Here is a 23,744-nt window from a genome sequence, read left to right as displayed (position 1 = left end):
GTCAAAAGGTTTTTCCCATAAACATTGAGGGAAAACTCAGCACAAATGCCAATGTTGACTCCCACCCGGTTTTTTTTGTTTTTTGTTTTTGTTTTTTTTTGTATACAAGATCGAGGCTCGTGAAAGAGCGAACATTAATCACACAGAAACACAAACCGACACATAAAACATATAACATCAGGAGCGGTAGACAAGATGGGGAGAGAGGGGGAAGGACACAAACACAACATTTGAGAGCAGGGACCGAGAGACATGGAGATATGGAGAGATCTGAGAGAGGGCGAGGGCTTTGGGGGGGGGGGGGCATGGGAAGGGGGCGGTGGGAGAGGTATAAAACATATGGACACTGCCAGGACTTCCAGGAAAGAAGTTGGAATTTCAAACAAGGTGGATCTGGGGTGAATTAGCGGGGGTAGAAAAGATCAAGGTTTTGGATGGGGGAAGATAAGAGATGGTGGTGAACAGCTGTTTTAAAGACCTGGAGGGAGGAGTGGGATTGAAGGGAGTGAGGGAGTTTGTTCCAGAGGCGGGAGAAAAGAGGAATGAAAGAGTGAAGGTGAGCAGAGAGCCGAGATTTCGGCAGTTTAACCATCAGAGGGTTGCTGGCAGATCTTGTGCGACCTGTAGGAATATTTGGGGGACAGAGCACAGAGAGAGCTGGGGGTGCAAGGCCGGAGAGGAGTCGGTAGAAGACAGAAAGACCACCTACCTGCCTGCGGTGAGTGAGTGAAAGGCCCTCAGAGATAGCTTCATCGCGGGAGATTCCAATAATTCTGAAAGCTTTGGTTTCAACAGCGTGAAGCCGACCTAGGTGTGAGGCAGGAGCACCGGCCCATAGGGGAGAACAGTATTCCATTGAGCTGCGGATGAAAGCCTTGTATGTGGTGAGGAGCTCAGATGTGCCGAGGAAGGACTTCGCACGACGGAGGATGCCCAGTCGGCGACTGGCTTTGGAGGCCAGCTTGGAAATGTGGTTTTCCCAAGAAAGATCATGGCAGATAGTGAGACCCAAAAGCTTGAGCGACAGAACTTCTTGGAGAGGATTGTTGAGAAAGTAGATGGGAGGGTTGTCCAGTCGATCTTTTCGGAGAGACATAGTAAGAGTGTGAGATTTGTCAGGATTGAAAGACATGTTCCACTTGTTTGACCAGTCTGTGATTTTGTCCAAGTCTTCAGAGAGGGAGGAGGCTGCAGACTGCCGATCTGAGGGAAGAGGAATGGAGCGGCAGAGAGTGGAGTCATCAGCAAAGAGATAGAGAGGATTTTCAAGAGAGTCAGAGAGATCATTGATGAAGACCAGAAAAAGCATGGGGCCCAGAACACTGCCTTGGGGAACACCAGCCTGAACAGGAAGGGGAGATGAGAGAAACCCATTCAGGGCCACACGTTGACGACGACTAGAGAGGAAGTCCGCCAGCCATGCGTGGAGATTTCCATGGATACCAAAGGAGGAGAGTTTGGTGAGCAGAGCGGGGTGCCAGACCGTGTTGAAGGCACGTGATATGTCGAGGGAGACAGCTCTAATTTCCTGTTTGGCATTGAGGACCTCCATCCATTGTTGAGACAGCAGAAGCAGCATGTCCAGAGTAGAGTGACCTGGTCTGAAACCAAATTGATGATCAGAGATCAAGCCATTGGAGAAGAGGAAAGATTTCATATCCGAAGCAATGATGGATTCCATGACTTTGCTGATAATTGGGAGAAGGCTGATTGGTCTGTAGTTGCTAGGATCTGTTTTTGCACCTTTTTTGTGCAAAGCGGTGATGTTGGCTGATTTCCAAGCAGATGGCAGATGACCTTGAGCAAAAGAGAGGGTGAAGAGAACAGAGAGAGGGTGAGATAGAGCGGCAGAGCAGGATTTTAGGACCCGTGGGCTGATGCCGTTGGGTCCAGTTGCAGAATCAGAGTCGAGGGTTGACAGAAACTTTTCCACCTTGTCAGGAGGAAAGGACACGGAGTCCAGGAGCAGCAGGGTACGACTGGGTATGGTGGGTACAGAGAGGGATGGGTTTGGGACACAAGATTTAGAGGCAAACACAGAGTTGAGGCATTCAGCTTTTTCACGTGCGGAGTCAGCTGTGTAGCCGTTTGAGGTAAGGGAGGGGATGGAGGGGGAACAAACACCAGAAACGGATTTGACCAGACGCCACCAGGATTTGGAAGAGGGAGACAGATAAGAGAGTTTGGTCTTGAGAACGGAGAGATATTGTTTCCTGGCTCTCCTGAGGGTGGACACACACTTGTTTCGGGCTTTGTGAAAGGAAATGAGATTTCCTTCCGTTGGATTTGCTTTCCAGGAGACGAAGGCAAGTTGTTTCTGGGCAACAGCCTCACCACAAGATTCCGTGTACCATAGACGGGAGGAAGGGTATGACAACTGAAGACGAGATGGGATAAATCTGTGCATGAGAGAGAGCAATTTACTTTGGAAGAATTCCCAGGATGAGTTGATGTCAGAGCTGGTAGAGATGGGAGACCAGTCCAGATGATTGATGGCTGCTTGAAGACCGTGCCAGTTGGCCTGAGTGAAATGCCAGACTCGTCGACGCTGAGCAGGCTCCCTGAGGATGGTCAGAGAGATGTCCACTTTAACAAGGACATGATCAGATGATCCGATTGGAGCAGAAGAAGAGCAGCAGCCATTTTCAGGGAAGTTAGTCATAACCAAGTCCAGAAGAGAAGATGTTCCGTTGACTGAGATCCGGGTCGGGAAATTGACAGATTGTGTCAGTCCCAGTGAGTCGCAGAAGTCCTTTGCTGAGGAGCCATGGCTGGTGAGAGAGGTACCCACACCCAGCCAACTGGCATGATGACAGTTGAAATCACCACATATGAGGAAGAGAGAGTTGGGATGAGTAGATAGAAGTTGCTCCATATTATCAGACAGCGAGATGTAGATGGAGTCATCACTGTTTGGTGGACGGTACAACACACATATGAACAAGAGGTGGGAGCGAAGGGGAAGCCGTAGCCAGAGGTATTCCTGGGGGTGAGGTGGAGAGAGTGCAGTGCAGGGCGAGTGAGGAAGAGAGTTTTTGATAAAGATAGCAACCCCACCTCCAGGACGAGGCTCAGGTCTATCATACCGGAGGAGGGAGTAGCCCGGGAGAGATACTAAGGAATCAGAGACATCATAAAGGAGGAAAGTTTCTGTTAAGCAGATCACGTCTGGTTTGACAGAAGCAACCTGTATGGAGAGATCAGTTAAGTTTAGGGTGAGATTGGATTTTAGAAAGTGTACGATTTATGGGAAACGAACATTTATTGCAAAATGAGTTTCTTGTGACCTTCGAGTTAAAAATACGTTTAAGGACGCTGGATGGAGGATGGAGTGCAGGAGAGTTTAGGGAATGTAGAAAAAAGGCACTATAGGAGATGGATATTTTTTTTGGGATGAATTGATTTGGTGAGCAAGTCGAAAGCAGCCTTTTAAAGAAGAAGAAGAAAAAGGTGTTATAATATATGACGGAATACATAACTTTAGGGGAAAGTGTAAACATTGAAGGTTAATAACAGTGAAAACTATCTGGGGAAATGGGAGAGAAACACGTGGTCGAAGAACGAACGAACGGATAAGAATGAATAAACGAATGAGAACAGAGAAGGAAATTTTTATTTTATTTTATTTTTTTGAGTTGAGATTTACACAAGGAAGTAGGCTATGGGTGAAAAGCCTGGGAATACAGAGAACGAAAGTTATTGGATCACAAACGACGGACCGCCGAGAGAAAAACAAAGCCTCAAGGTTATACAGTGTACACTGTACAAGGCCTCAAGACACGACACGAATTAACACGATTTTCAATACAGGTATGAAAGATTTGCACCGAAAAATCTTCGTCGGGACACAATATACGTACAACACCATAAATAAATACAGTTTTAACGAAAATACAAATGGGAACAATCACTTAACTTCGATTTCAAATCGTTCGCGACGCGGCAAAGGCCTTGCTCGCGACGCGGCAAACAGACGATCAATTTATGAAAGATAAACACCGAGAAACAACCAAAGTTGCACACAATAACTTCACACACCGAAAGATAAATACGATATTCACACACCTTCCCCATAAATATAACAGAAAGATGCTGTAGCTTGCTGGAATATTTTTATGGCAATATATTTTACAAAGGGTCATGAATCTGGTAAGGATAAAACTCAGTATGCTTGCTAATCAGGGGCCAAAATACTGTAGAACGAAAGGAAAACCACAGACATTGACATCCCGATTAGAGAAGATAGGTGCAGAATGTTTTTTTTTATCAACTGCAGTTAAACTTGGATGTTGGCAGGAAAGCTTAGAGGTATGCACACTCATCTCTGAGCTGTCCAACCTGGTTGATTCCTGACTCAGCTACAAACTGTCACCCTGGTGTTTCGTATACAGGACGATCATCAATGTGTGTGCCGTCCCTCGGAAGGACATCAAGACTGAGCACCCATATGCCTGCACGACTTGTTGGTAGATGTTAAATATCCCATGGTGTCTTTCGCAAAGAGTAAGCAAATTATTGCCGGCACCCTGAACAAATTACAAATTCCTGCAGCTTCAGTAGAGTATCCTGCATCAGAGAGGCAACCTATTCAGGAATGGTTCGAGCCTCCAAACATTTATCGACTTGTCATTTGTCATGATATGCTCTGGGGCTCTGGAAAGAGAATGCCCTTCTAATTATTATTATTTATTAAATTTGGGAATTTCTACTTGACTACAAGTTAGCTGAAGCAGAACGACACTATCACATATTTCTACTGAATACATTTTCCTAAAGTTGTAAACTTCCTGCATGTCTGGTAACTCTGGAATAACTCTTTGCTGCTCCAATCTCCTATTCCCAGGAATTGACACGAGTAGAGTTTTGAGACTTCCAAGCCAATATGACTGGAAGCCTTGTTCCTCCGAGGGTTTTATCACTGAATTTATTCCGAAACAATGGCATGTTCTTCTCAGAGTCCTCTATGTAGATAAACTTAAAACTTCAAAGGATTATTACAATTCATCGATCAAGTGTACATCCTCTAACGAAACCAATTGGTCCAAAGACTTGGGTGGCCATCTTGGATTTATCACTTCATATCTCTTCTTCTTCACAAGCACTGAACTGAGCAATCAGAAAGTTCACCGACATCAATCAATAGACCAGGAAGTTCAAGTTTGCAAAGGACGAGCATGTCTGTAAAATAAGATGGAATGCATGAGCTAGGGGTGGGACCATTTTTGGACATCAGGAGGTTGATGGATTTGGATAGCTTATAAACTCTAGTGATTATGACTTAAACACTTGTGACCATTTCCTGTAAACCCAATACAGCAAAACAGCCTTTTAGCGGTGAATCTGTGCCCATTTCAAAAATGCTAAATATAAATACATCTCGTGATTCCTTCTTTCACTTCAAAGTGTTTCTGCTTAAAAGCCTCGATATCGTTGCTGGCAACTCTATTCGATTTTTTTCCTCCTTTATCAAAACCAATGGAGAGGATTTTGTTTTCAGCCATTAACCTTTAGCGTGGAAGAAAAGACATCTGAGACGCTCGGATTCCGAGTCCAGTCTTCATGGAACCGCAACCATAAAACTTCTTCAGAAAAGCCAGCCAGGAAACCCCAAAATCCCCCCGATAAACCAAAGACTTAAGCATATACGCACAATATTATGAATCCAAAGGCAAACTGATGCCACGACATTGCTAACCCCTCTGAGTGCGTTAATCAAATGGAAGGCACAAACAAAATACAATATATTGCAGGAGAAGATGGCATAGGAATAGTAATATCAAAAAAGATCAGCAAGCCGGTGGTCAGAGTGGAAAGATGGGAGGGACGGATATTTATGGCATGGGTGGTGATACAGAGGCAAATGATGTGTGTTATGTCGGTATATGGTCCACAAATGGGAAGGACTGGGGCAGAGAAGCAGGAATTCAGGGACGCACTGGAGAGGATGATGGGAATGGTTCAGATGGAGGTGATGCTGTGCATTGCGGGGGAATTTAGCATGCATGTGTGAATAGCGGAGTCGGGTGAAGAAGAATGTGATGGTAAATTTTGTTGGGGAACAGGGAAAAGAGAGGGTCAAGAGTTGGTGGCAAGGAATGAGATAGCCATAGCTGGTTCATTCTTTCAAAAGCGGGAAAGCCAAAACATTACCTGAAGGAGAACTGGATTTTGTGGTGGTAAGGAAGCAACAGCCATTGAGGGTTAAGGATTGCAAGGCAGTGGCAGGAGAGCATGTTACCACCCAGCACACGCCTGTCGAGTTTGTGTGGAAGATGAAGAAAAGGAGGGAGGATAAAAGCAGGGATCGGAAGGTTATTAGGTGGAGGAAGCGTAGGGGAAATGTCGCTGTCGAGAACAAGGAGAGTGAGGGCCAAGTATGAGCAACTTAGCGAAGAAGCAGAAGGTTTGGAGAAGGAGTCGAAGAAGTACGGAGGCATTTATGGGAATTGCAGAAATGTTGTGTGGAAGGACGTCAGAAAAGGGAGCATCATCGAGGGATAGAAACCAGGTGTGGTGGACGGAGGAAGTAGTGAAGGCAGTTGGTGAAAATAAGGAGGTTTGGAAGAGGATAGAGAAGATCAAGGATAGAGGGAGGCAGCCAGATACGGGGTTGCTGCACCTGTATGGGCAGAATAAGAAAGCAGCAAGGAGAGCTGTGTATAAGGCAAGGAATGGTATGGAAGAGGTGTACAACAAGTTGGAAGAGGATGCTGGGAGCAAGATGATCTATAAATTGGCTTGTGACAGTGACTAGGATAGCAAGGACATGAAAGGGAGGGGCGCTGATTAAGGATGGTGGCGGGATGCTAGTGACAGAGAGGGTCACAGTATTGAAGGTGTGGGAAGGATATATCATAGAGCAGTTGAACCGGGAAGGAAGCAACAGCGAGCTACCGAGTTATGTGGAGGGGATAGTGGAGTTGGTAGAGATCATGGAAGAGGAAGTGTGGATGGCATTGAAAATGGAAGGGCATCAGGTATTGATGATGTGTGTACAGAGATGATAATTGCAGCGGGAGAAGTCGGAGGCCGGTGGACAAAGGTTGTTGAATGTATGAATGATAGATCATTCAATTCCAGAGAATTGGAGGACAGGGTTAATTGTGCTGATATGGAGGGGAGGGGAGTGTTAAGATTCAGGGAAGTACAGGGGCATTACACTCCTTAGTCATGTTGTGAAGGTGCAGGAGAGGGTTCTGGAGGGGAGGATAAGGAAGATTGTGGAGAAGAAGGTCGGGGAAAAGCAGCAAAGCTTCACAAAGGGTAGGGAAACGATAAATGGGATATTCTCGCTGAGACAGCTGATGGAGAAGAGGTTCGAGGTTCGAGGTGCAAGGTGAAATAGCGGGGCTTTGGGGATCTCGAGAAGGCCTAAGACACTATCCCGAGGGAGATGGTGATGGCAACACTGAGATGTATGGAAGTGCTGGAAACTGAAGTTAGGTTGGTGGAAGGGATGTACAAGGGAATGAAGGGAAGCGATTTGGTTGGTCCTGGGATGTCGGAGGAGTTGAGTGTGAACATCGGTTTGAGGCAGGGAAGCACTCTCAGCCCACTCCAGTTTATCATGGTAATGGAGCTGGTATGCAGGAAGGTAAACACGAAAAGTATTCTGGGGAGGATCTGGCTTTAGTGGTGGAGAGTGGGTGGGAGATGCAGCAAATACTGGGGGAGTTGAAGGAGGCATTTGAGAAACATGGGCTGAAAATGAGCATGGAGAAATGGAGGTGCTCTCGATTGTGCAGCAGAGAAAATAAATTATTATCAGGTTGGAGGGGAAGGAGATCAGACAAGGAAATAGCTTTGAGTATCTGTGTGGAACAGTGACTGGGGATGGTAAGTTAGAGGCAGAGGTGCAGAGGAGGATTCAGGTGGGTGTGAATGCGTGGAGGAGGGTGGAGGGAGGAATAGCAGACAGAAAGATTTCTAGGAGATTGAAAGGAACGGTTCTGATGTCTTGTGTAACGTCAGCCTATCTTTATGGTCTGGAGATGGTGACACTGACAGAGAGACAACAGAGGCAGCAGGTTTGCGAGAACAACTGGGTCAGGAGGATTGCGGGAGTGAAGAGGGTGGATAGAAGGAAAATGGTTGAACTAAGGGAGGAGATTGGTATGCAGATGAACTTGACGAGGAGATTGGTGAAATGCCAGCTGAGATAGGAGAATTGTGTGAAGAGGGATATCAGTAAGGCAGGGTGGTTGGAGAGTGGAAAGAGTTGGCTAAGGTAATAGGGGAGTGGAGAAATATCGTAGTCAAAGAAGGGCAGGAGCTTGGTACCATTGGACCTCACCCCTTATAAAGGAAAGATGAGAAGAAGAAGAAGGAGAAGAAGAAGAAGGAGAAGTGGAAGAGGAAGAGGAAGAGGAAGAGGTAGAGGAAGAAGAAGGAGAAGGAGAAGCAGAAGAAGAAGAGATATAGACTGCCTATGTAAAAAACAAAAGTAACAGCAAAGATAAATGGCCAACAAGCAAAATGTACTCTTTAAACACCATGCTGGTTAGTGAACATGACACCCAGAGCGAGTCATATGTGGCAGCAAGAGTATTGTTGTAGTAAGTTTCGACCCATTGGCCAGTGGGAGGTTCGGCTCTGGTGCTGCATCAAGAAAAGCTGGCTTCAAGCGATCACGACCGTATCACAGTCGGCCGCTGTCAATATTGAGTATGAAGGTCTCATCGCAGCATTGTAGAACTTTGTACGATCCGTCATAAGGTTGCTGCAAGGGTTTCTGGACAGCCTCACACCGTACAAATACATGGGTGTATGTAGAAAATTCCCTGGGAATAAAAACCGGTCATGACAAAAGTGTACATGTTGGTGTCGCCCGGAGGAAATGCATGGCCGAACAAAGTTGGCTGGCAGAGTTGGTGGCATCAGATGCTGAGAATAATTTTCCTTGGAGACAAAATGGTGCACCACAGTGGAGCATCCAAGTTCGGCTTTTAGAGCACCTCGCGTACCAAGAAGGACCACAGGTACGACATCTGTACAGTGTGTGGAGTTATCATGTGCTTTCAAGTTAGACTTGAGTTGGCGATGGAAACGTTCCGCTGATTCACCCAAGCTCTGCATCGATAGGCGACCACGTGACCAATCTAATCAGGCTGAGCAAACCTGATGGTCACGTGACGTGAGCTTTTCCCAAACCAATCAACCTAATTAACAAGACTTATTCATAACCACCAGATGAAGGCACCAGGACAAACAGAATTCACCCAAAACCAAGTATATTTGAAAGAAATGGCATGGGGTAAGTGACAAGAGAAGCAATCACAATAACAAGTATATCATAAATAAATATCTTACCATCAAACTAATACGCAAGCATGGTAACAATGAACGATCGGGATGCCTTAATTATCCTATGTCCTGAGAAGCCAATCAATCACATGACAAGAGATAAACATAGGAGTTTGACAGGCCAGAAAGAAAGTTGCGTGCAAACCCATTAAAGCTTGACAAACAGGCCCGGTCCAGTTGCTCCGCCAGGGCGAACATACAATAGTCACTGAGAGGGGAGAGGGAGATGTGGCTCTAGCTGGGTGGGCATGACTCAAGCATCTCAATGAGCTGTCTGGCACAGCTGTCCACACCAAAGTCAAGGCGATCTCCCCTCCCCCCCCCCCCTCCTCCAACCCCCGCACACCACCCCCCCCCCCCCCACCCTCCCGGAGTAACGCATCACTTTTATGCCTTCATGCACATGCATCATCCATGATTGGACTGGTGGGTGGGACGACTTCACCGTGAATTCTCATCCCTGAGCCCTCTGAAGTACTACCCGCCTGGCAGGTGCGCAAAAACTGACGTGTCAATGGCATAATAGAAGCTAAAAAGAAACATTTAAGACAGATCGAAAAGGAAAAACATCAATAGGTGAGGGGTGAAACGGGTTGATAATTTTAGAAACAGACATAGAGATTGATAAATGTCGTTTAACGACACAAAATAGCAATACATATCTAAGATCACATTTAATTACCTGACTCTTATTCTAAAATACTCCATAAATACTCCCTCACCTCAAACGGCTACACAGCTGACTCCGCACGTGAAAAAGCTGAATGCCTCAACTCTGTGTTTGCCTCTAAATCTTGTGTCCCAAACCCATCCCTCTCTGTACCCACCGTACCCAGTCGTACCCAGCTGCTCCTGGACTCTGTGTCCTTTCCTCCTGACAAGGTGGAAAAGTTTGTGTCAACCCTCGACTCTGATTCTGCAACTGGACCTGACGGCATCAGCCCACGGGTCCTAAAATCCTGTTCTTCCGCTCTTTCACTCCCTCTCTCTGTTCTCTTCACCCTCTCTTTTGCTCAAGGTCATCTGGCATCTGCTTGGAAATCAGCCAACATCACCGCTTTACACAAAAAAGGTGCAAAAACAGATCCTTGCAACCACAGACCAATCAGCTTTCTCCCAATTATCAGCAAAGTCATGGAATTCCATCATTGCTTCAGATATGAAATCTTTCCTCTTCTTCAATGGCTTGATCTCTGATCATCAATTTGGTTTCAGACCAGGTCACTCTACTCTGGACATGCTGCTTCTGCTGTCTCAATAATGGATGGAGGTCCTTAATGCCAAACAGGAAATTAGAGCTGTCTCCCTTGACATATCACGTGCCTTCGATACGGACTGGCACCCCGCTCTGCTCACCAAACTCTCCTCCTTTGGTATCCATGGAAATCTCCACGCATGGCTGGCGGACTTCCTCTCGAGTCGCAGTCAACATGTGGCCCTGAATGGGTTTCTCTCATCTCCTCTTCCTGTTCAGGCTGGAGTTCCCCAAGGCAGTGTTCTGCGCCCTGTGCTTTTTCTGGTCTTTATCAATGATCTCTCTGACTCTCTGGAAAATCCTCTCTATCTCTTTGCTGATGACTCCACTCCCTGCAGCTCCATTCCTCATCCCTCGGATCGGCAGTCTGCAGCCTCCTCACTCTCTGCAGACCTGGACAAAATCACAGACTGGGCAAACAAGTGGAACATGTCTTTCAATCCTGACAAATCTCACACTCTTACTATGTCTCTCTGAAATGACTGACTGGACAACCCTCCCATCTATTTTCTCAACAATCCTCTCCAAGAAGTTCTGTCGCTCAAGCTTTTGGATCTCACTATCTGCCATGATCTTTCCTGGGAAAACCACATTTCCAAGCTGGCCTCCAAAGCCAGTCGCCGATTGGGCATCCTCCGTCGTGCGAAGTCCTTCCTTGGCACACCTGAGCTCCTCACCACATACAAGGCTTTCATCCGCAGCTCAATGGAGTACTGCTCTCCCCTCTGGGCTGGTGCTCCTGCCTCACACCTTGCTCGTCTTCACGCTGTTGAAACCAAAGCGTTCAGAATCATTGGAATCTCCCGCGATGAAGCTATCTCCAAGGGCCTTTCACTTACTCACCGCAAGCAGGTTGGTGGTCTTTCCGCCTTCTACCGACTCCTCTCCGGCCTTGCTCCCCCAGCTCTCTCTGGGCTCTGTCCCCCAAATATTCCTACAGGTCGCACAAGATTTGCCTGCAACCCTCTTATGGTTAAACTGCCAAAATCAAGACTCTCTGCTCACCTTCACTCCTCTTTTCTCCCGCCTCTGGAACAAACCCCCTCACTCTCTTCAATCCCACTCCTCCCTCCAGGTCTTTAAAACAGCTGTTCGCCACCATCTCTTATCTTCCCCCATCCAAAACCTTGATCTTTTCTACCCCCGCTAATTTCACCCCAAATCCACTTTTTTGAAATACCAACTTCTTTCCTGGAAGTCCTTGGTGTCCTTGTGTTTTATACTTCTCCCACCCCCCTCCCCCTTCCCACGCCTCCTCCCCCCAAGCCCTGTCCCTCCCACACATCTCCCGATGTCCCTGCTCTCAAATGTTGTGTTTGTGTGATTCCCCTTCTCTCCCCATCTTGTCTACCACTCCCTCTTTTTATATATTTTGTTTGTCTGTTTGACAAACAGACAAAGTGTTTGTTTTTGTCTGTTTGTTTGTCTGTTTTGTTTGTCTGTTTTTGTTTGTCTGACTGTTCGATTTTTTTATTTTTTTTTTGTGATAAATGTTAGCTCTTTCACGAGCCTTGATTCTGTATACAAATATATATATATATATATATATATATATATATATATATATATATATATATATATATATATATATATCTGCTCTATTTTACACACGAGTACACCCGCTCCCTATGCGAACCGAAGGAAGGGTCATGTTATTATCCTCTCTAGCATATATTGTATATCGATTAGAGTAGATCTAGGCTCGGGTCCGTTCGTTTGTGGGGGGCGCGAAAAGCATATAATGCCTTAAGAACATCGGCTTTCCTCCCTTTCAGTTTGGTGTTAAACAGCAGTAGCAACTGCTTAAAAAAGCAATCATATATGCTTGTGATTTGTAATGTTTTTTACTTCTGGGAGAGGTGCCCCCATGAAACGCCACGATAAGCTATTTATCCACATTAACACGGCATTTGTCCGAGGAAATACCCCTTGGTGAGGGGGCAAATGAATTTGCTACAACCTCCATCGTGTGACCCTTCATCCTCCTGTCAAGTTTGGTTGAGATTGGAGAAGCAACGACCGAATACATTGCGGTCAGACAGACACCAAATTGCATATTTTAGTATGATTATTAAGCCCTGGGAGTCATTTCCAAAACAAGTTTTGAAAAATTTACTGAGTGCTGGCACGGGTGGATTGCGTCGTAAGATTATTTTAAAGGCCAAAATTTTTTTTTTTTTATCAAATGACTTCCCTATTTTGACACATACTGAAATGAAAGTCCTGAGATTTTCCACTCGAGTCTTGAAGGGCAAGAACATTATGACATGAACAAATCACTGTAAGACATGGGAGTCAAACATATGCCATCTGGAAGGAGGTTGTCCCAAGCCAACAGGCCACTTAAATTACCTAGTTTATAAAAAAAAATCAAAAAGAAGATAGTTGTCAAAAAAAAATTTTTTTTTTTATCATTCAACCAAGTAAATTTGGGGAAATATACTTTTGCTTTTGAGAATGGCTAATACAATACTAGACTTTACTTGAATGTCCTATTTCAATCAATCAGATTTCTCTTTGCCAATACCCAAAATATTTACATTGCCATGTCCTGCTGTACTTGCTGTTTGGATTTACAACCAAGGAAAAACAAAGCACTCTGCACTGAACACAAACCAGGGAGATGGGCTTTTACGCCAGGAATGAGAGCAGCACGCCGGGAAGCAGAAAAGGGATGGGGTATCTAATCGGCCAAAGTAGAGACGCCGAGAAATGCGAATGGAGGGAGGGACGGATGGAAAGCAATGGAGAACGCGGGAATGTGCAAGGTTAACGAGTGGTTTTTCAAGGGAAGGCAGTGGAATATCATAGCAGAAAAGGATAGCAAGTAAAGAGATGCAGCTGTGATAAAACTGATGCAAGAAACAACGGTTAACAATGTCGCGGAGTCGAAAGAGGGAAGAGAAAGAGCAAAGAAAAACCCCGAAACAAGAAGCATGTGCCAATTGTGCCATTGTGCCATCATACCAAGTGTAAAGACAGCTAGCGATTACGTGATCATGCACGGCATTGTTGGGGAGGGGGGGAGATGACGGCATATTGGAAACTTGCCAAAACATTCAGGGCAGAGAGCCGACATATATTCCTTACCTTCTGAATAAGGAGGGTAAGAATGGAGCCACCACATCGTAGCTGTGGAGAGACAGGCGTGGGGAGCAAATTAATCACATGCCGTTATTCACACAGGGAGACAACTCCCAGGAGATCATTCCAACACTTGTTTTACAATGTATAATGGATTGGGGTCAATTGACTGCTTAATAGGGAAGAAGGGAAGTTGTGGTGGGAGGGGTGGGGGGAGGGGTAGGGGCACATTCTTTGGCGTTAATTCAAGGCACATGCATGCAAGAATGAAATGTCTTGTGAAAAACTGAACAGAGTGAGTGACAAGCTTATTAACATATATGACACATGAACATATCATCATCATTAATGTTCTGTTATCTTACAAAACCTTTCTCTTTTGGAAAGGAAGGTGAAGATCAGGCTCGGATGGGATGAACAGAGGGGGCAGGGGTGGTGGGAAACCAGACGACATCGGCAAGGATAATGACAGCAGAAAAAGATCACAAAAAGGTATGATTAATGACACGAGATAGTGCTGTGCCAATAACCTGATGCGCCATGGGGAAAGAAGGGATTGGGCTGACAGGAAGAAAGACATGCCCACAAGAATAAGGTTAATGGATAAACACATCCAGCACTGTGGTGCCAAAGATTGGCAGACGCTTGATACAATTGAGGATGAGGATGCGAGATCTAATGAAAACCAGTCAAATCCAGTAACTCTGACTCTTTTCAAACATTTTTGTAAAGTTTCTTGAGTTTTCTTAAAGAATGGACAAGCATAAACCAGGCAGGGTAAAGATCTGGAATTTTTCTCAGTTGAAACTATTGTTCCAAGATGTGGCCCAAAAGTTTTGATCTTTACCAGATAAGCACAGAGGAAAAGGAAACTCTGGAGCACATGGTGATTATCACCCGAAAAGAGAAACAAATAGGCCATAAAGGGGAAATGGAAAGATAAATATTGCAGAGCAAAAAGAGAAATGGTCTAAGCTGTCATCTCAAGAAACAACAACCTTATTTAACAAGGTGTGAAATGTGTCCAGGAAGAAAGGCGCTGACCTCCCATATGCGGTTCAAAGCTTCCATTCATTATTGCCAAAGGAAAAATAACATGGCCATTGTTGAGTTACGAGGATGAAAGCGAACCCAATGGTCTGTGACCAAGGAATTGGAAGAAAAAAAATTACTATGTCAGTTTTAATTATGGATTCCATTAATTTTAAGTTCGGAAAGGAGTCCGACCAATCTGTAATTCAGTGGATCATTCGACATTTAATAACTTTCAAGCGCAAACAAGGCCACGCATCGGGAGAGATCAGTTCAGAGAATAAGAGCAGAAGAGACTTACAATAAAAAGGTGCAACAGTTATTTTTTGAGGAAAAGCTTAATTTATTTATTTATTTTGTATACAAGATAGAGGCTCGTGTGAGGGCTAACATCAATCACAAAAAAAAAAATACTAGCACACAAAACAAATAATAAAGGGAGTGGGAGACAAGATGGGGAGAGAGGGGGAAGCACACAAACACAACATTTCAGAGCAGGGAAAGCGGGAGATCTGTGGGAGGGAGAGGGCTTGGGGGAGGAGGCGTGGGAAGGGGGGTGGGGGTGGGAGAAGTATAAAACACATGGACACTGCAAGGACATCCAGGAAAGAAGTGGTATTTCAAAAAAGTGGATCTGGGGTGAATTAGCGGGGGTAGAAAAGATCAAGGTTTTGGATGGGGGAAGAGATGGTGGTGAACAGCGATTTTAAAGACCTGGAGGGAGGAGGGGGATTGAAGAGAGTAAGGGAGTTTGTTCCAGAGGTGGGAGAAAAGAGGACTGAAAGAGTGAAGGTGAGCAGAGAGCCTAGATTTTGGCAGTTTAACCATAGGAGGGTTGCTGGCAGATCTTGTGCGACCTGTAGGAATTTGGGGGACAGAGCACAGAGAGAGCTGGGGGAGCAAGGCCGGAGAGAAGTTCGGTAGAAGACAGAAAGACCACCGACCTGCCTGCGGTGAGTGAGTGAAAGGCCCTCGGAGTTAGCTTCATCGCAGGAGATTCCAATGATTTTGAAAGCGATGGTTTCAACAGCGTGAAGCCGAGCTAGGTGTGAGGCAGGAGCACCAGCCCAGAGGGGAGAACAGTATTCCATTGAGCTGCGGATGAAAGCCTTGTATGTGGTGAGGAGGTCAGGTGTGCCAAGGAAGGACATCGCACGGCAGACGTTGCCCAGTTGGCGACTGGCTTTGGAGGCCAGCTTGGAAATGTGGTTTTCCCAGGAAAAATCATGGCAGATAGTGAGACCCAAAATCTTGAGTGACAGAACTTCTTGGAGAGGATTTTTTGAGAAAGTAGATGGGAGGGTTGTCCAGTCAGTCTTTTCAGAGAGACATAGTAAGAGTGTGAGATTTGTCAGGATTGAAAGACATGTTCCATTTGTTTGACCAGTCTGTGATTTTGTCCAGGTCTGCAGAGAGTGAGGAGGCTGCAGACTGTCGATCTGAGGGATTAGGAATGGAGCGACAGAGAGTGGAGTCATCAGCAAAGAGATAGAGACGATTTTCAAGAGAGTCGGAGAGATCATCGATGAAGACCAGAAAAAGCAAAGGGCCCAGAACACTGCCTTGGGGAACTCCAGCCTGAACAGGAAGGGGAGATGAGAGAAACCCATTCAAGGCCACACGTTGACGATGACCAGAGAGGAAGTCTGCAAGCCATGCGTGGAGATTTCCATGGAAACCATAGGAGGAGAGTTTGGTGAGCAGAGCGGGGTGCCAGACCGTATCGAAATCACATGATATGTCAAGGGAGACAGCTCTAATGTTCTGTTTGACATTGAGTACCTCCATCCATTATTGAGACAGCAGAAGCAGCATGTCCAGAGTAGAGTGACCTGATCTGAATCCAAATTGATGATCAGAGATCAAGCCATTGGAGAAGAGGAAGGATTTGATATCCGAATCAATGATGGATTCCATGACTTTGCTGATAATTGGGAAACGGCTGATTGGTCTGTAGTTGCAAGGATCTGTTTTTGCACATTTTTTGTGTAAAGCAGTAATGTTTTTTTTTTGTTTGTTTTTTTTTGTATACTGAATCGAGGCTCGTGAAAGAGCTAACATTTACTTCACAAACAAATCAACCAGACAAACAAAATATATAAAAAGAGGGAGCGGAAGACAAGATGGGGAGAGAAAGGGAAGCACACAAACACAACATTTGAGAGCAGGGAGGATGGGGGAAGATAAAAGATGGTGGTGAACAGCTGTTTTACAGACCTGGAGGGTGGAGTGGGATTGAAGAGAGTGAGGGAGTTTGTTCCAGAGGCAGGAGAAAAGAGGAATGAAGGAGTGAAGGTGAGCAGAGAGTTTTGATTTTGGCAGTTTAACCATAAGAGGGTTGCAGGCAGATCTTGTGCGACCTGTAGGAATATTTGCGGGACAGAGCCAAGAGAGAGCTGGAGGGGCAAGGCCAGAGAGGAGTCGGTAGAAGACGGAAAGACCACCAACCTGCCTGCGGTGAGTGAGTGAGAGGCCCTTGGAGTTGGCTTCATCGCGGGAGATTCCAATGATTCTGAACGCTTTGGTTTCAACAGCGTGAAGACGAGCTAGGTGTGAGGCAGGAGCACCAGCCCAGAGGGCAGAGCAGTATCCCATTGAGCTGCGGATGAAAGCCTTGTATGTGGTGAGGAGTTCAGGTGTGCCAAGGAAGGACTTCGCACGACGGAGGATGCCCAGTCGGCGACTGGCTTTGGAGGCCAGATTTTAAATGTGGTTTTCCCAGGAAAGATCATGGCAGATAGTGAGACCCAAAAGCTTGAGTGACAGATAGACAGACAGATATTTGCTGATTTCCAAGCTGATGGAAGATGTCCTTGAGCAAAAGAGAGGGTGAAGAGAACAGAGAGAGGCTGTGAAAGAGCGGCAGAGCAGAATTTTAGGACCCGTGGGCTGATGCCGTCTGGTCCAGCTACAGAATCAGAGTCAAGGATTGACAGAAACTTCTCCAACTTGTCAGGAGAAAAGGACACAGAGTCCAGGAGCAGCTGGGTACGGCTGGGTATGGCGGGTACAGGGAGGGACGGGTTTGGGACACAAGATTTTGAGGCAAACACAGAGTTGAGGCATTCAGCGTTTTCACGTGCGGAGTCAGCTGTGGTGCCGTTTGAGGTAAGGGAGGGGATGGAAGGGGAAGAAACACCAGAAACAGATTTGACCAGACGCCACCAGGATTTGGAAGAGGGAGACAGTTTTGAGAGTTCAGTCTTGAGAGTAGAGAGATATTGTTTCCTGGCTCTCCTGAGGCTGGACACACACTTGTTCCGGGCTTTGTGAAAGGAAATGAGATTTCCTTCCGTTGGATTTGCCTTCCATGAGGCGAAGGCAAGTTGTTTCAGGGCAACTGCCTCACCACAAGATTCCGTGTACCATGGGCGGGAGAAAGGGTGACAACTGAAGACGAGATGGGATAAATCTGTGCATGAGAGAGAGCAATTTACTTTGGAAGAATTCCCAGGATGAGTTGATGTCAGAGGCAGTAGAGATGAGAGAGCAGTCCAGATGATTGATGGCTGCTTGAAGACCGTGCCAGTTGGCCTGAGTGAAATCCCAGACTCATCGACGCTGAGGAGGCTCTCTGAGAATGGCCAGAGAGATGTCCACTTTAACAAGCATGTGGTCAAAAACTCAAGAGAGAAGAAACAATGAGGTGGAGGGTGGTTAGGGAGGGAGGAGATCAGAAACGAGAGGAAAGATGATTGGGATTTGAAAAATTCCTGAAACTTCAACTGCATTCCAAAAACAACAATTGCTTCAAAGATGGCGTATTGGAGGCTGGTCTAGTTGGCTTGAACAAATTTCCAAATTGGTGCTTGAATAGCACTCTGAAGAAAACAAATTCAATTGAAGCCTTTTCTGGAAGATTGGATCAAAGACTCCAGAAGACCGAGAGAAGAGCAAGAGGATGAAAGCTGGATGCGTGACGAGACCCAAAGGAAACCGTGAATGATTTCCACAGTCCATATGAAATCTCAGTGAGGACAGCCAGCTCTAACGCTAACCCTAACCCTAACAGCTTGGTTGGAGGTCAATATTCCAAACGCTAGCTCGCAAGCGTGAAGGCAGTTATCACTGCAACCAGGAAGAAAGATAGCTGCGCGCCTAAGGGGGAAGCAATCCATCGTCCCAGACAGCATTATCAGAGCGAGGCTAATGGAAACACACATGTAAGAACTGCATGTGCACGCAGCGTAAAACCAAAAGTATTCAAAGATGTCGGGAAAAACCATGGTGGAACAGCCATGAAGAAGAGTGTTATCGTTATGGATACGAATTTCATCACCCCCTGGACATGAACGAGAAATGCACCAGAAAAATGAATCCGTTCGAGCAGCGTGTTGGCCTTCAGCAGGCATATCATAAGCGGATGAGATTGAAGAGGTCCTTATAACATTGTCCATAACATCATTTACACTCACATCAATAGATAGATGTGGTTAATCAAAATCTGAAAATCATTAATGACCGCCCGCCACAGGGTATCCGCAATCTCCGATGGACCTTCCTATTCATATCCAGATGCAGTACTCGGTGTCAAACCGGCACGAACATGCAGCAAGCGCTGTATTAAGCCAACATTGCATAGAATTTTGGACAGAGCTATTGTGGAACCAGAGAAGGAAATGCTGACATCAGATTTCGGTTTTGATTCAGCTCAACATGTGGGGATGATCACGCTTAAGGGTAGGTGAGGGGTGGGAGGGAGGGGGGGGGTGGGAGGAAGGAAAACCAACATTTTCAAATGGCAATTATCCGGTCAAAGTAACACAGAACAGTAAAGGAGAATCGAAATGTAAAAAAAGAAAGATAGAAAATGAGATGGATGGCATCGAGGAAAATTAGAATAAAAAGGAAATAACTTTTTTTTAATAAGACGAAAAGATGAAGGATGTGAGGACAAAGAAACATAATCCGTACCTCTGCAACAGCTTCAAGCAGAGCACAGAGTTGAGGTACAGAAGATCTCCTCTCCAGCACACACAGCATTAGTTCTGCCAGCCAAGGCCTCCCGCTGGCAAGCACTGGGTCCTGTAGCCACGGAAGTAGATGCTGTCGTGCAAACATCTCCCATGGCGCATCGGATTCTCCCAGAGTTTCCACCACACCGTCTTTGAATGTTCCTGTGTTCCCTGCGGGGCTTTCTCCCATTGCAACTTGCCCTGGTGCTCCCATTTTGTGTTGGTCCATCTCAGCGCTTCCCGACTCCAACAAAATTATTCTGGCCTCGAAATGTCTCTTCCTCTCTTCATCATCAACATGTATATCCTCAAAGTTCCTTTTCTCTTTGGCACTAGAGTGAATAAAGCCTTGATCATCATTACACTTCTCCTCACTATCTACGATCGCTCTTTCTTTATCAACAACCAATTCCTTATTTGCATTCTGTTCCTCCTCATTTTCCATACCACCCTTCCATATATTTTCCACATTCTTCTGTGCCACCTTCTCATTCTTCTCAACTGCAATATTCTGTGCAAAAGACCTGTTTTCCACATGCCCAGTGTCCCAACTGCAGAGAATTGCAAACATGGCATCCGTAGGAAACAGCGAGATCAGGACAGTCAGGAAATACAAGCAGCTTTGCTGTGCTCGGACAAATGGGAGAGTTATGCGAGCAAGGCGGCACGCGAGACCAGCCGCACGGGCCACAACAGCTTCATCCAGGGCAGGATATTCTGCAGGTTCACTAGTGGAGAGTGGTTGGACCTCTTTGGACTCGGAAAGTAGAGCAGTGCGGAGTACAGTTCCTGCAACTGAAAATAATGGGATCACAGTAAGCACTCTCCACTTCGTTGATAAGCTTAGCTTACCACAAATACATCCATCTATTATCAAGTACAATTTTTTTTTTCAACCAAAATGTTGACATTGGTTTGCTAACAACTGTGAAACCACCTTAAGAGGCCATTTTTCCCTGCAGAGCAGGGGTTGGCCCATTTCGGGCACCGTGGTCCCCTTTTTGAAGCAATGTTTTATGGCCGGATGCCCTTCCTGCCACCAACCCTGTTAGTCGCCTCTTGCGACACACAGGGAATTACCAGTGAACTGGTACTCAATTTGCCCACCTCAAAAGGATGACAGGCTGAGTCAACCCCCCTGGCATTAATTCAGCGATCAACTGGGATTCAAACTCAGGATCCCAGGATCCCAAGCCGCACCCTAACCGCTAAGCCAACACCAGGCTCTGCTAACAACTGTGAGAGGAACAAAAACTTGAACGGTACTCTTCGACGTCGACAGATATGCCTCCGCCCACATTAATACATCATTATACATACAAGCGCCAAGTTTGATTTAAATCTATTCAGCTGTTCTCAGGTATCACATTTTTGCCTGACATGACCTCAGAACTTTTAGCTCTTGACCCCATAATGTAATCCGTTATCTTTACATCATTATACATACTTGTACCAAGTTTGATTTAGTTCTCTTCAGCCGTTCTTAAGTTATCACTGCAACGAAAACCTATTGCAAACCCTAACCTTTGACCTCTTGATGCCAAAATCTAATAATTTCATCTTTACATCATAACATATACTCACACCAAGTTTGGTCAAAATCCCATCATTGGTTCACAAGTTAGCTTGGTAATATAATTTTTACCAATAACTTGACCTATGACCTTTGACCTCTTCACCCCATAATCTAATCAATTCAACTTTGCAGCATTACATATACTTGCATCAAGCTTGACTGAGATCCTTTCAGCCATTCTTAAGTTATCGCAGTAACCAAAACCTATCACGGACGCACAGACGGACACACGTAAAACCCAAAAACATAATGCCTCTGGCGACTTCATCGGCGGGGGCATATAAAAGGGTGAAGCGACTTTACAGGCATGAGCCCTTCTTCAAAGCAAGAGCCCTAAAGAAGGGCTCATGGCAAAAACATCACTTGACCTTTTTCTCATCGAGAGTTGGCATATCTCTGTCAACATTTAGTTGAGAAAATGTTGACTTTGTATTTTCTGCAGATGTGGACTAACTCTTGCAAGGTATAGTTTTACATTGCATGTATTATTAAAATCACCATATGCATCATCTCACTTTCCACAGGCTAATGCTTCCAAGAATTTGTGATTATGTTTTCAAAAGTCCACCACATTGGACACACTCGTTTCTCTTTACTTGTGCTGCCTTCATCTCATTTGTGTTCCAAAATGGGAAAGCTCAATCTGGAGTATTCATCAGTACTCGCTTGGAAGGAACATACGTATGATGGAGTCAGTGGCCTTCTCCTGTGAGCATAGTTGTTCTTGCATTAAAGAAGCAAACATGCCTCATCCCCTCATCTGAGACCTTTACGTTGCATAGCTCCCAGCACAACCAATAGTCATCTCGTGGCAACGACACTGGGCTAGCCTCCCAGATGGAAGGGGTTCAAATCCAATTAAAGGTAAAAGTATTCAAGATTTTGGATTCCAACCTTCTGGTAACTGAGATAGGTTCAGAAAAATTACCATGCTGCTGTCAGGTGACAGATAAAACACCAGTTGGCACAATACTCCTATATCCCACCTGGTGCGGTTTACGTGTGACACCAGTCCAAACTTTGCCATCGACACAATGCCCTCAAGGAAACTTTGGATGGGTATTAAAATGTCACCAGTGAAAAGGTGGTACCATCCAAAATTTGCCAAGCCAAATGGAGAGGAGGTGGGTGGCATGGGGAGCGGGGCTGGGGAGAATACCCATAAATATAATACCCATAAATTATACAATATTAAATTTAAATTGCATCTCAAAAGGTGTATCGACCTGTCATTTCAGCAGGGTGGATACGTCGATCTGTCTTTTTGTTGAATACCATCAGTCGCTCTTCTGTTCCAGCAGACTCAAAGCGAACGTGTAAGACCTTTGTATGCCGTGCAGCTATACATGATCTCCCAACTGCCGAGGAATCACTTGGAGATACAACACTGGAGCTGAAAGCAGCCAACAATTGAGAAACCCCTTCAGGACCCCCATTTCCTACCACCTGAAAAAGATAATCGCCATCATAACCAAAACAATCATCAGAATTACCACAAGGATATTCACCGAAGTCATGACAACTTTATCAAGATTATGACATCATTAAACTTACCCTATAGGATACTAAAATTCCCCTATATATTCTTCCCCGATGTTAAACTTCCCCTAAAGGGAGGCTTATAGCTGATGTAGCGTTTGTTTCTGCAGTTAGCGTCCCCAATTTTTAAAAGTATCGCAGAGTTCCTTCGACCCTCGAAGAGTACTAAACCACCAATTAGAAAAAAAATAATTCTTCCGACACTCACATCACTCACAATTTCCGAGCTGCATCTCCTAGCCGACTAAGACTTTCTGAATGAAATTTTACATCAATAATGTGAACAAAATACGTGGGATTCAAATTTTTTGGCCTTTACCTAATTTTTAAGGTCATGACCTAATTATAGAAATTTTTCACCATAACTTGACTGAGCTTTGTTCGATCAAAATGAATTTGCCCTCTCTAGAGGGTAAGCCACCAAAGGTAAGACGGCGATCGCCATGTGTAAGCCGGGGGAGGCTTAACAATGGTTATCGCTTTGCGATCATAGATATCTAGTTGTTATTGCCATTTTAAACATACTCACTTTGCCTACCCATCACCGTACTGACAGATTTAATCAAGAGACAACAGATTGCATGTCCATCTGTGAGACTCAATGAGGATGTAAAATGAAGTGAAACACATGAGCAAAAGGATATTTTATAACATATAGCTGTTGTTGTTTGTGTGCTGCTTCCATCTAGTATTATATCGTATTAGTCCCCTACCGGTGTACACCGGAGGGGACTATAGGTTTGCATGCCGTCCTTCCGTCGGTCAGTCCGTCAGTCCGTCAGTCCGTCAGTCCATCAGTCCGTCAGTCCGTCAGTCCGTCAGTCAGTCAGTCAGTCAGTCCGTCAGTCAGTCAGTCCGTCAGTCCGTCAGTCCGTCAGTCCGTCAGTCCGTCCGTCAGTCCGTCCGTCAGTCCGTCCGTCAGTCCGTCCGTCAGTCCGTCCGTCAGTCCGTCCGTCCGTCAGTCCGTCCGTCAGTCCGTCCGTCCGTCAGTCCGTCCGTC

The 23,744-nt window shown here is 45.5% G+C and overlaps 1 protein-coding gene across 3 annotated transcripts in view; it reads right to left on the bottom strand.

The window, feature by feature from the left end:
* LTN1 (listerin E3 ubiquitin protein ligase 1) overlaps positions 1 to 23,744 on the bottom strand; it is a 390,185-nt gene that overhangs the window by 297,820 nt on the left and 68,621 nt on the right. For 2 of the 3 annotated variants that reach the window (XM_078774055.1, XM_078774057.1), the window contains 3 exons: positions 22,432 to 22,651; positions 19,589 to 20,424; positions 13,649 to 13,690 (listed from right to left, as the gene is read on the bottom strand). In XM_078774055.1, the coding sequence (XP_078630181.1) occupies positions 13,649 to 13,690; positions 19,589 to 20,424; positions 22,432 to 22,651 (1,098 nt within the window). The remainder of the gene's footprint in view (positions 1 to 13,648; positions 13,691 to 19,588; positions 20,425 to 22,431; positions 22,652 to 23,744) is intronic. The other variant, XM_078774056.1, reaches the window with a different exon arrangement.

Source organism: Myxine glutinosa, chromosome 3 (assembly GCF_964187855.1).
Source record: "Myxine glutinosa chromosome 3, kmMyxGlut1.1, whole genome shotgun sequence".
Classification (NCBI taxonomy): domain Eukaryota; kingdom Metazoa; phylum Chordata; class Myxini; order Myxiniformes; family Myxinidae; genus Myxine; species Myxine glutinosa.
This window is presented reverse-complemented; position numbering and strand designations above follow the sequence as displayed.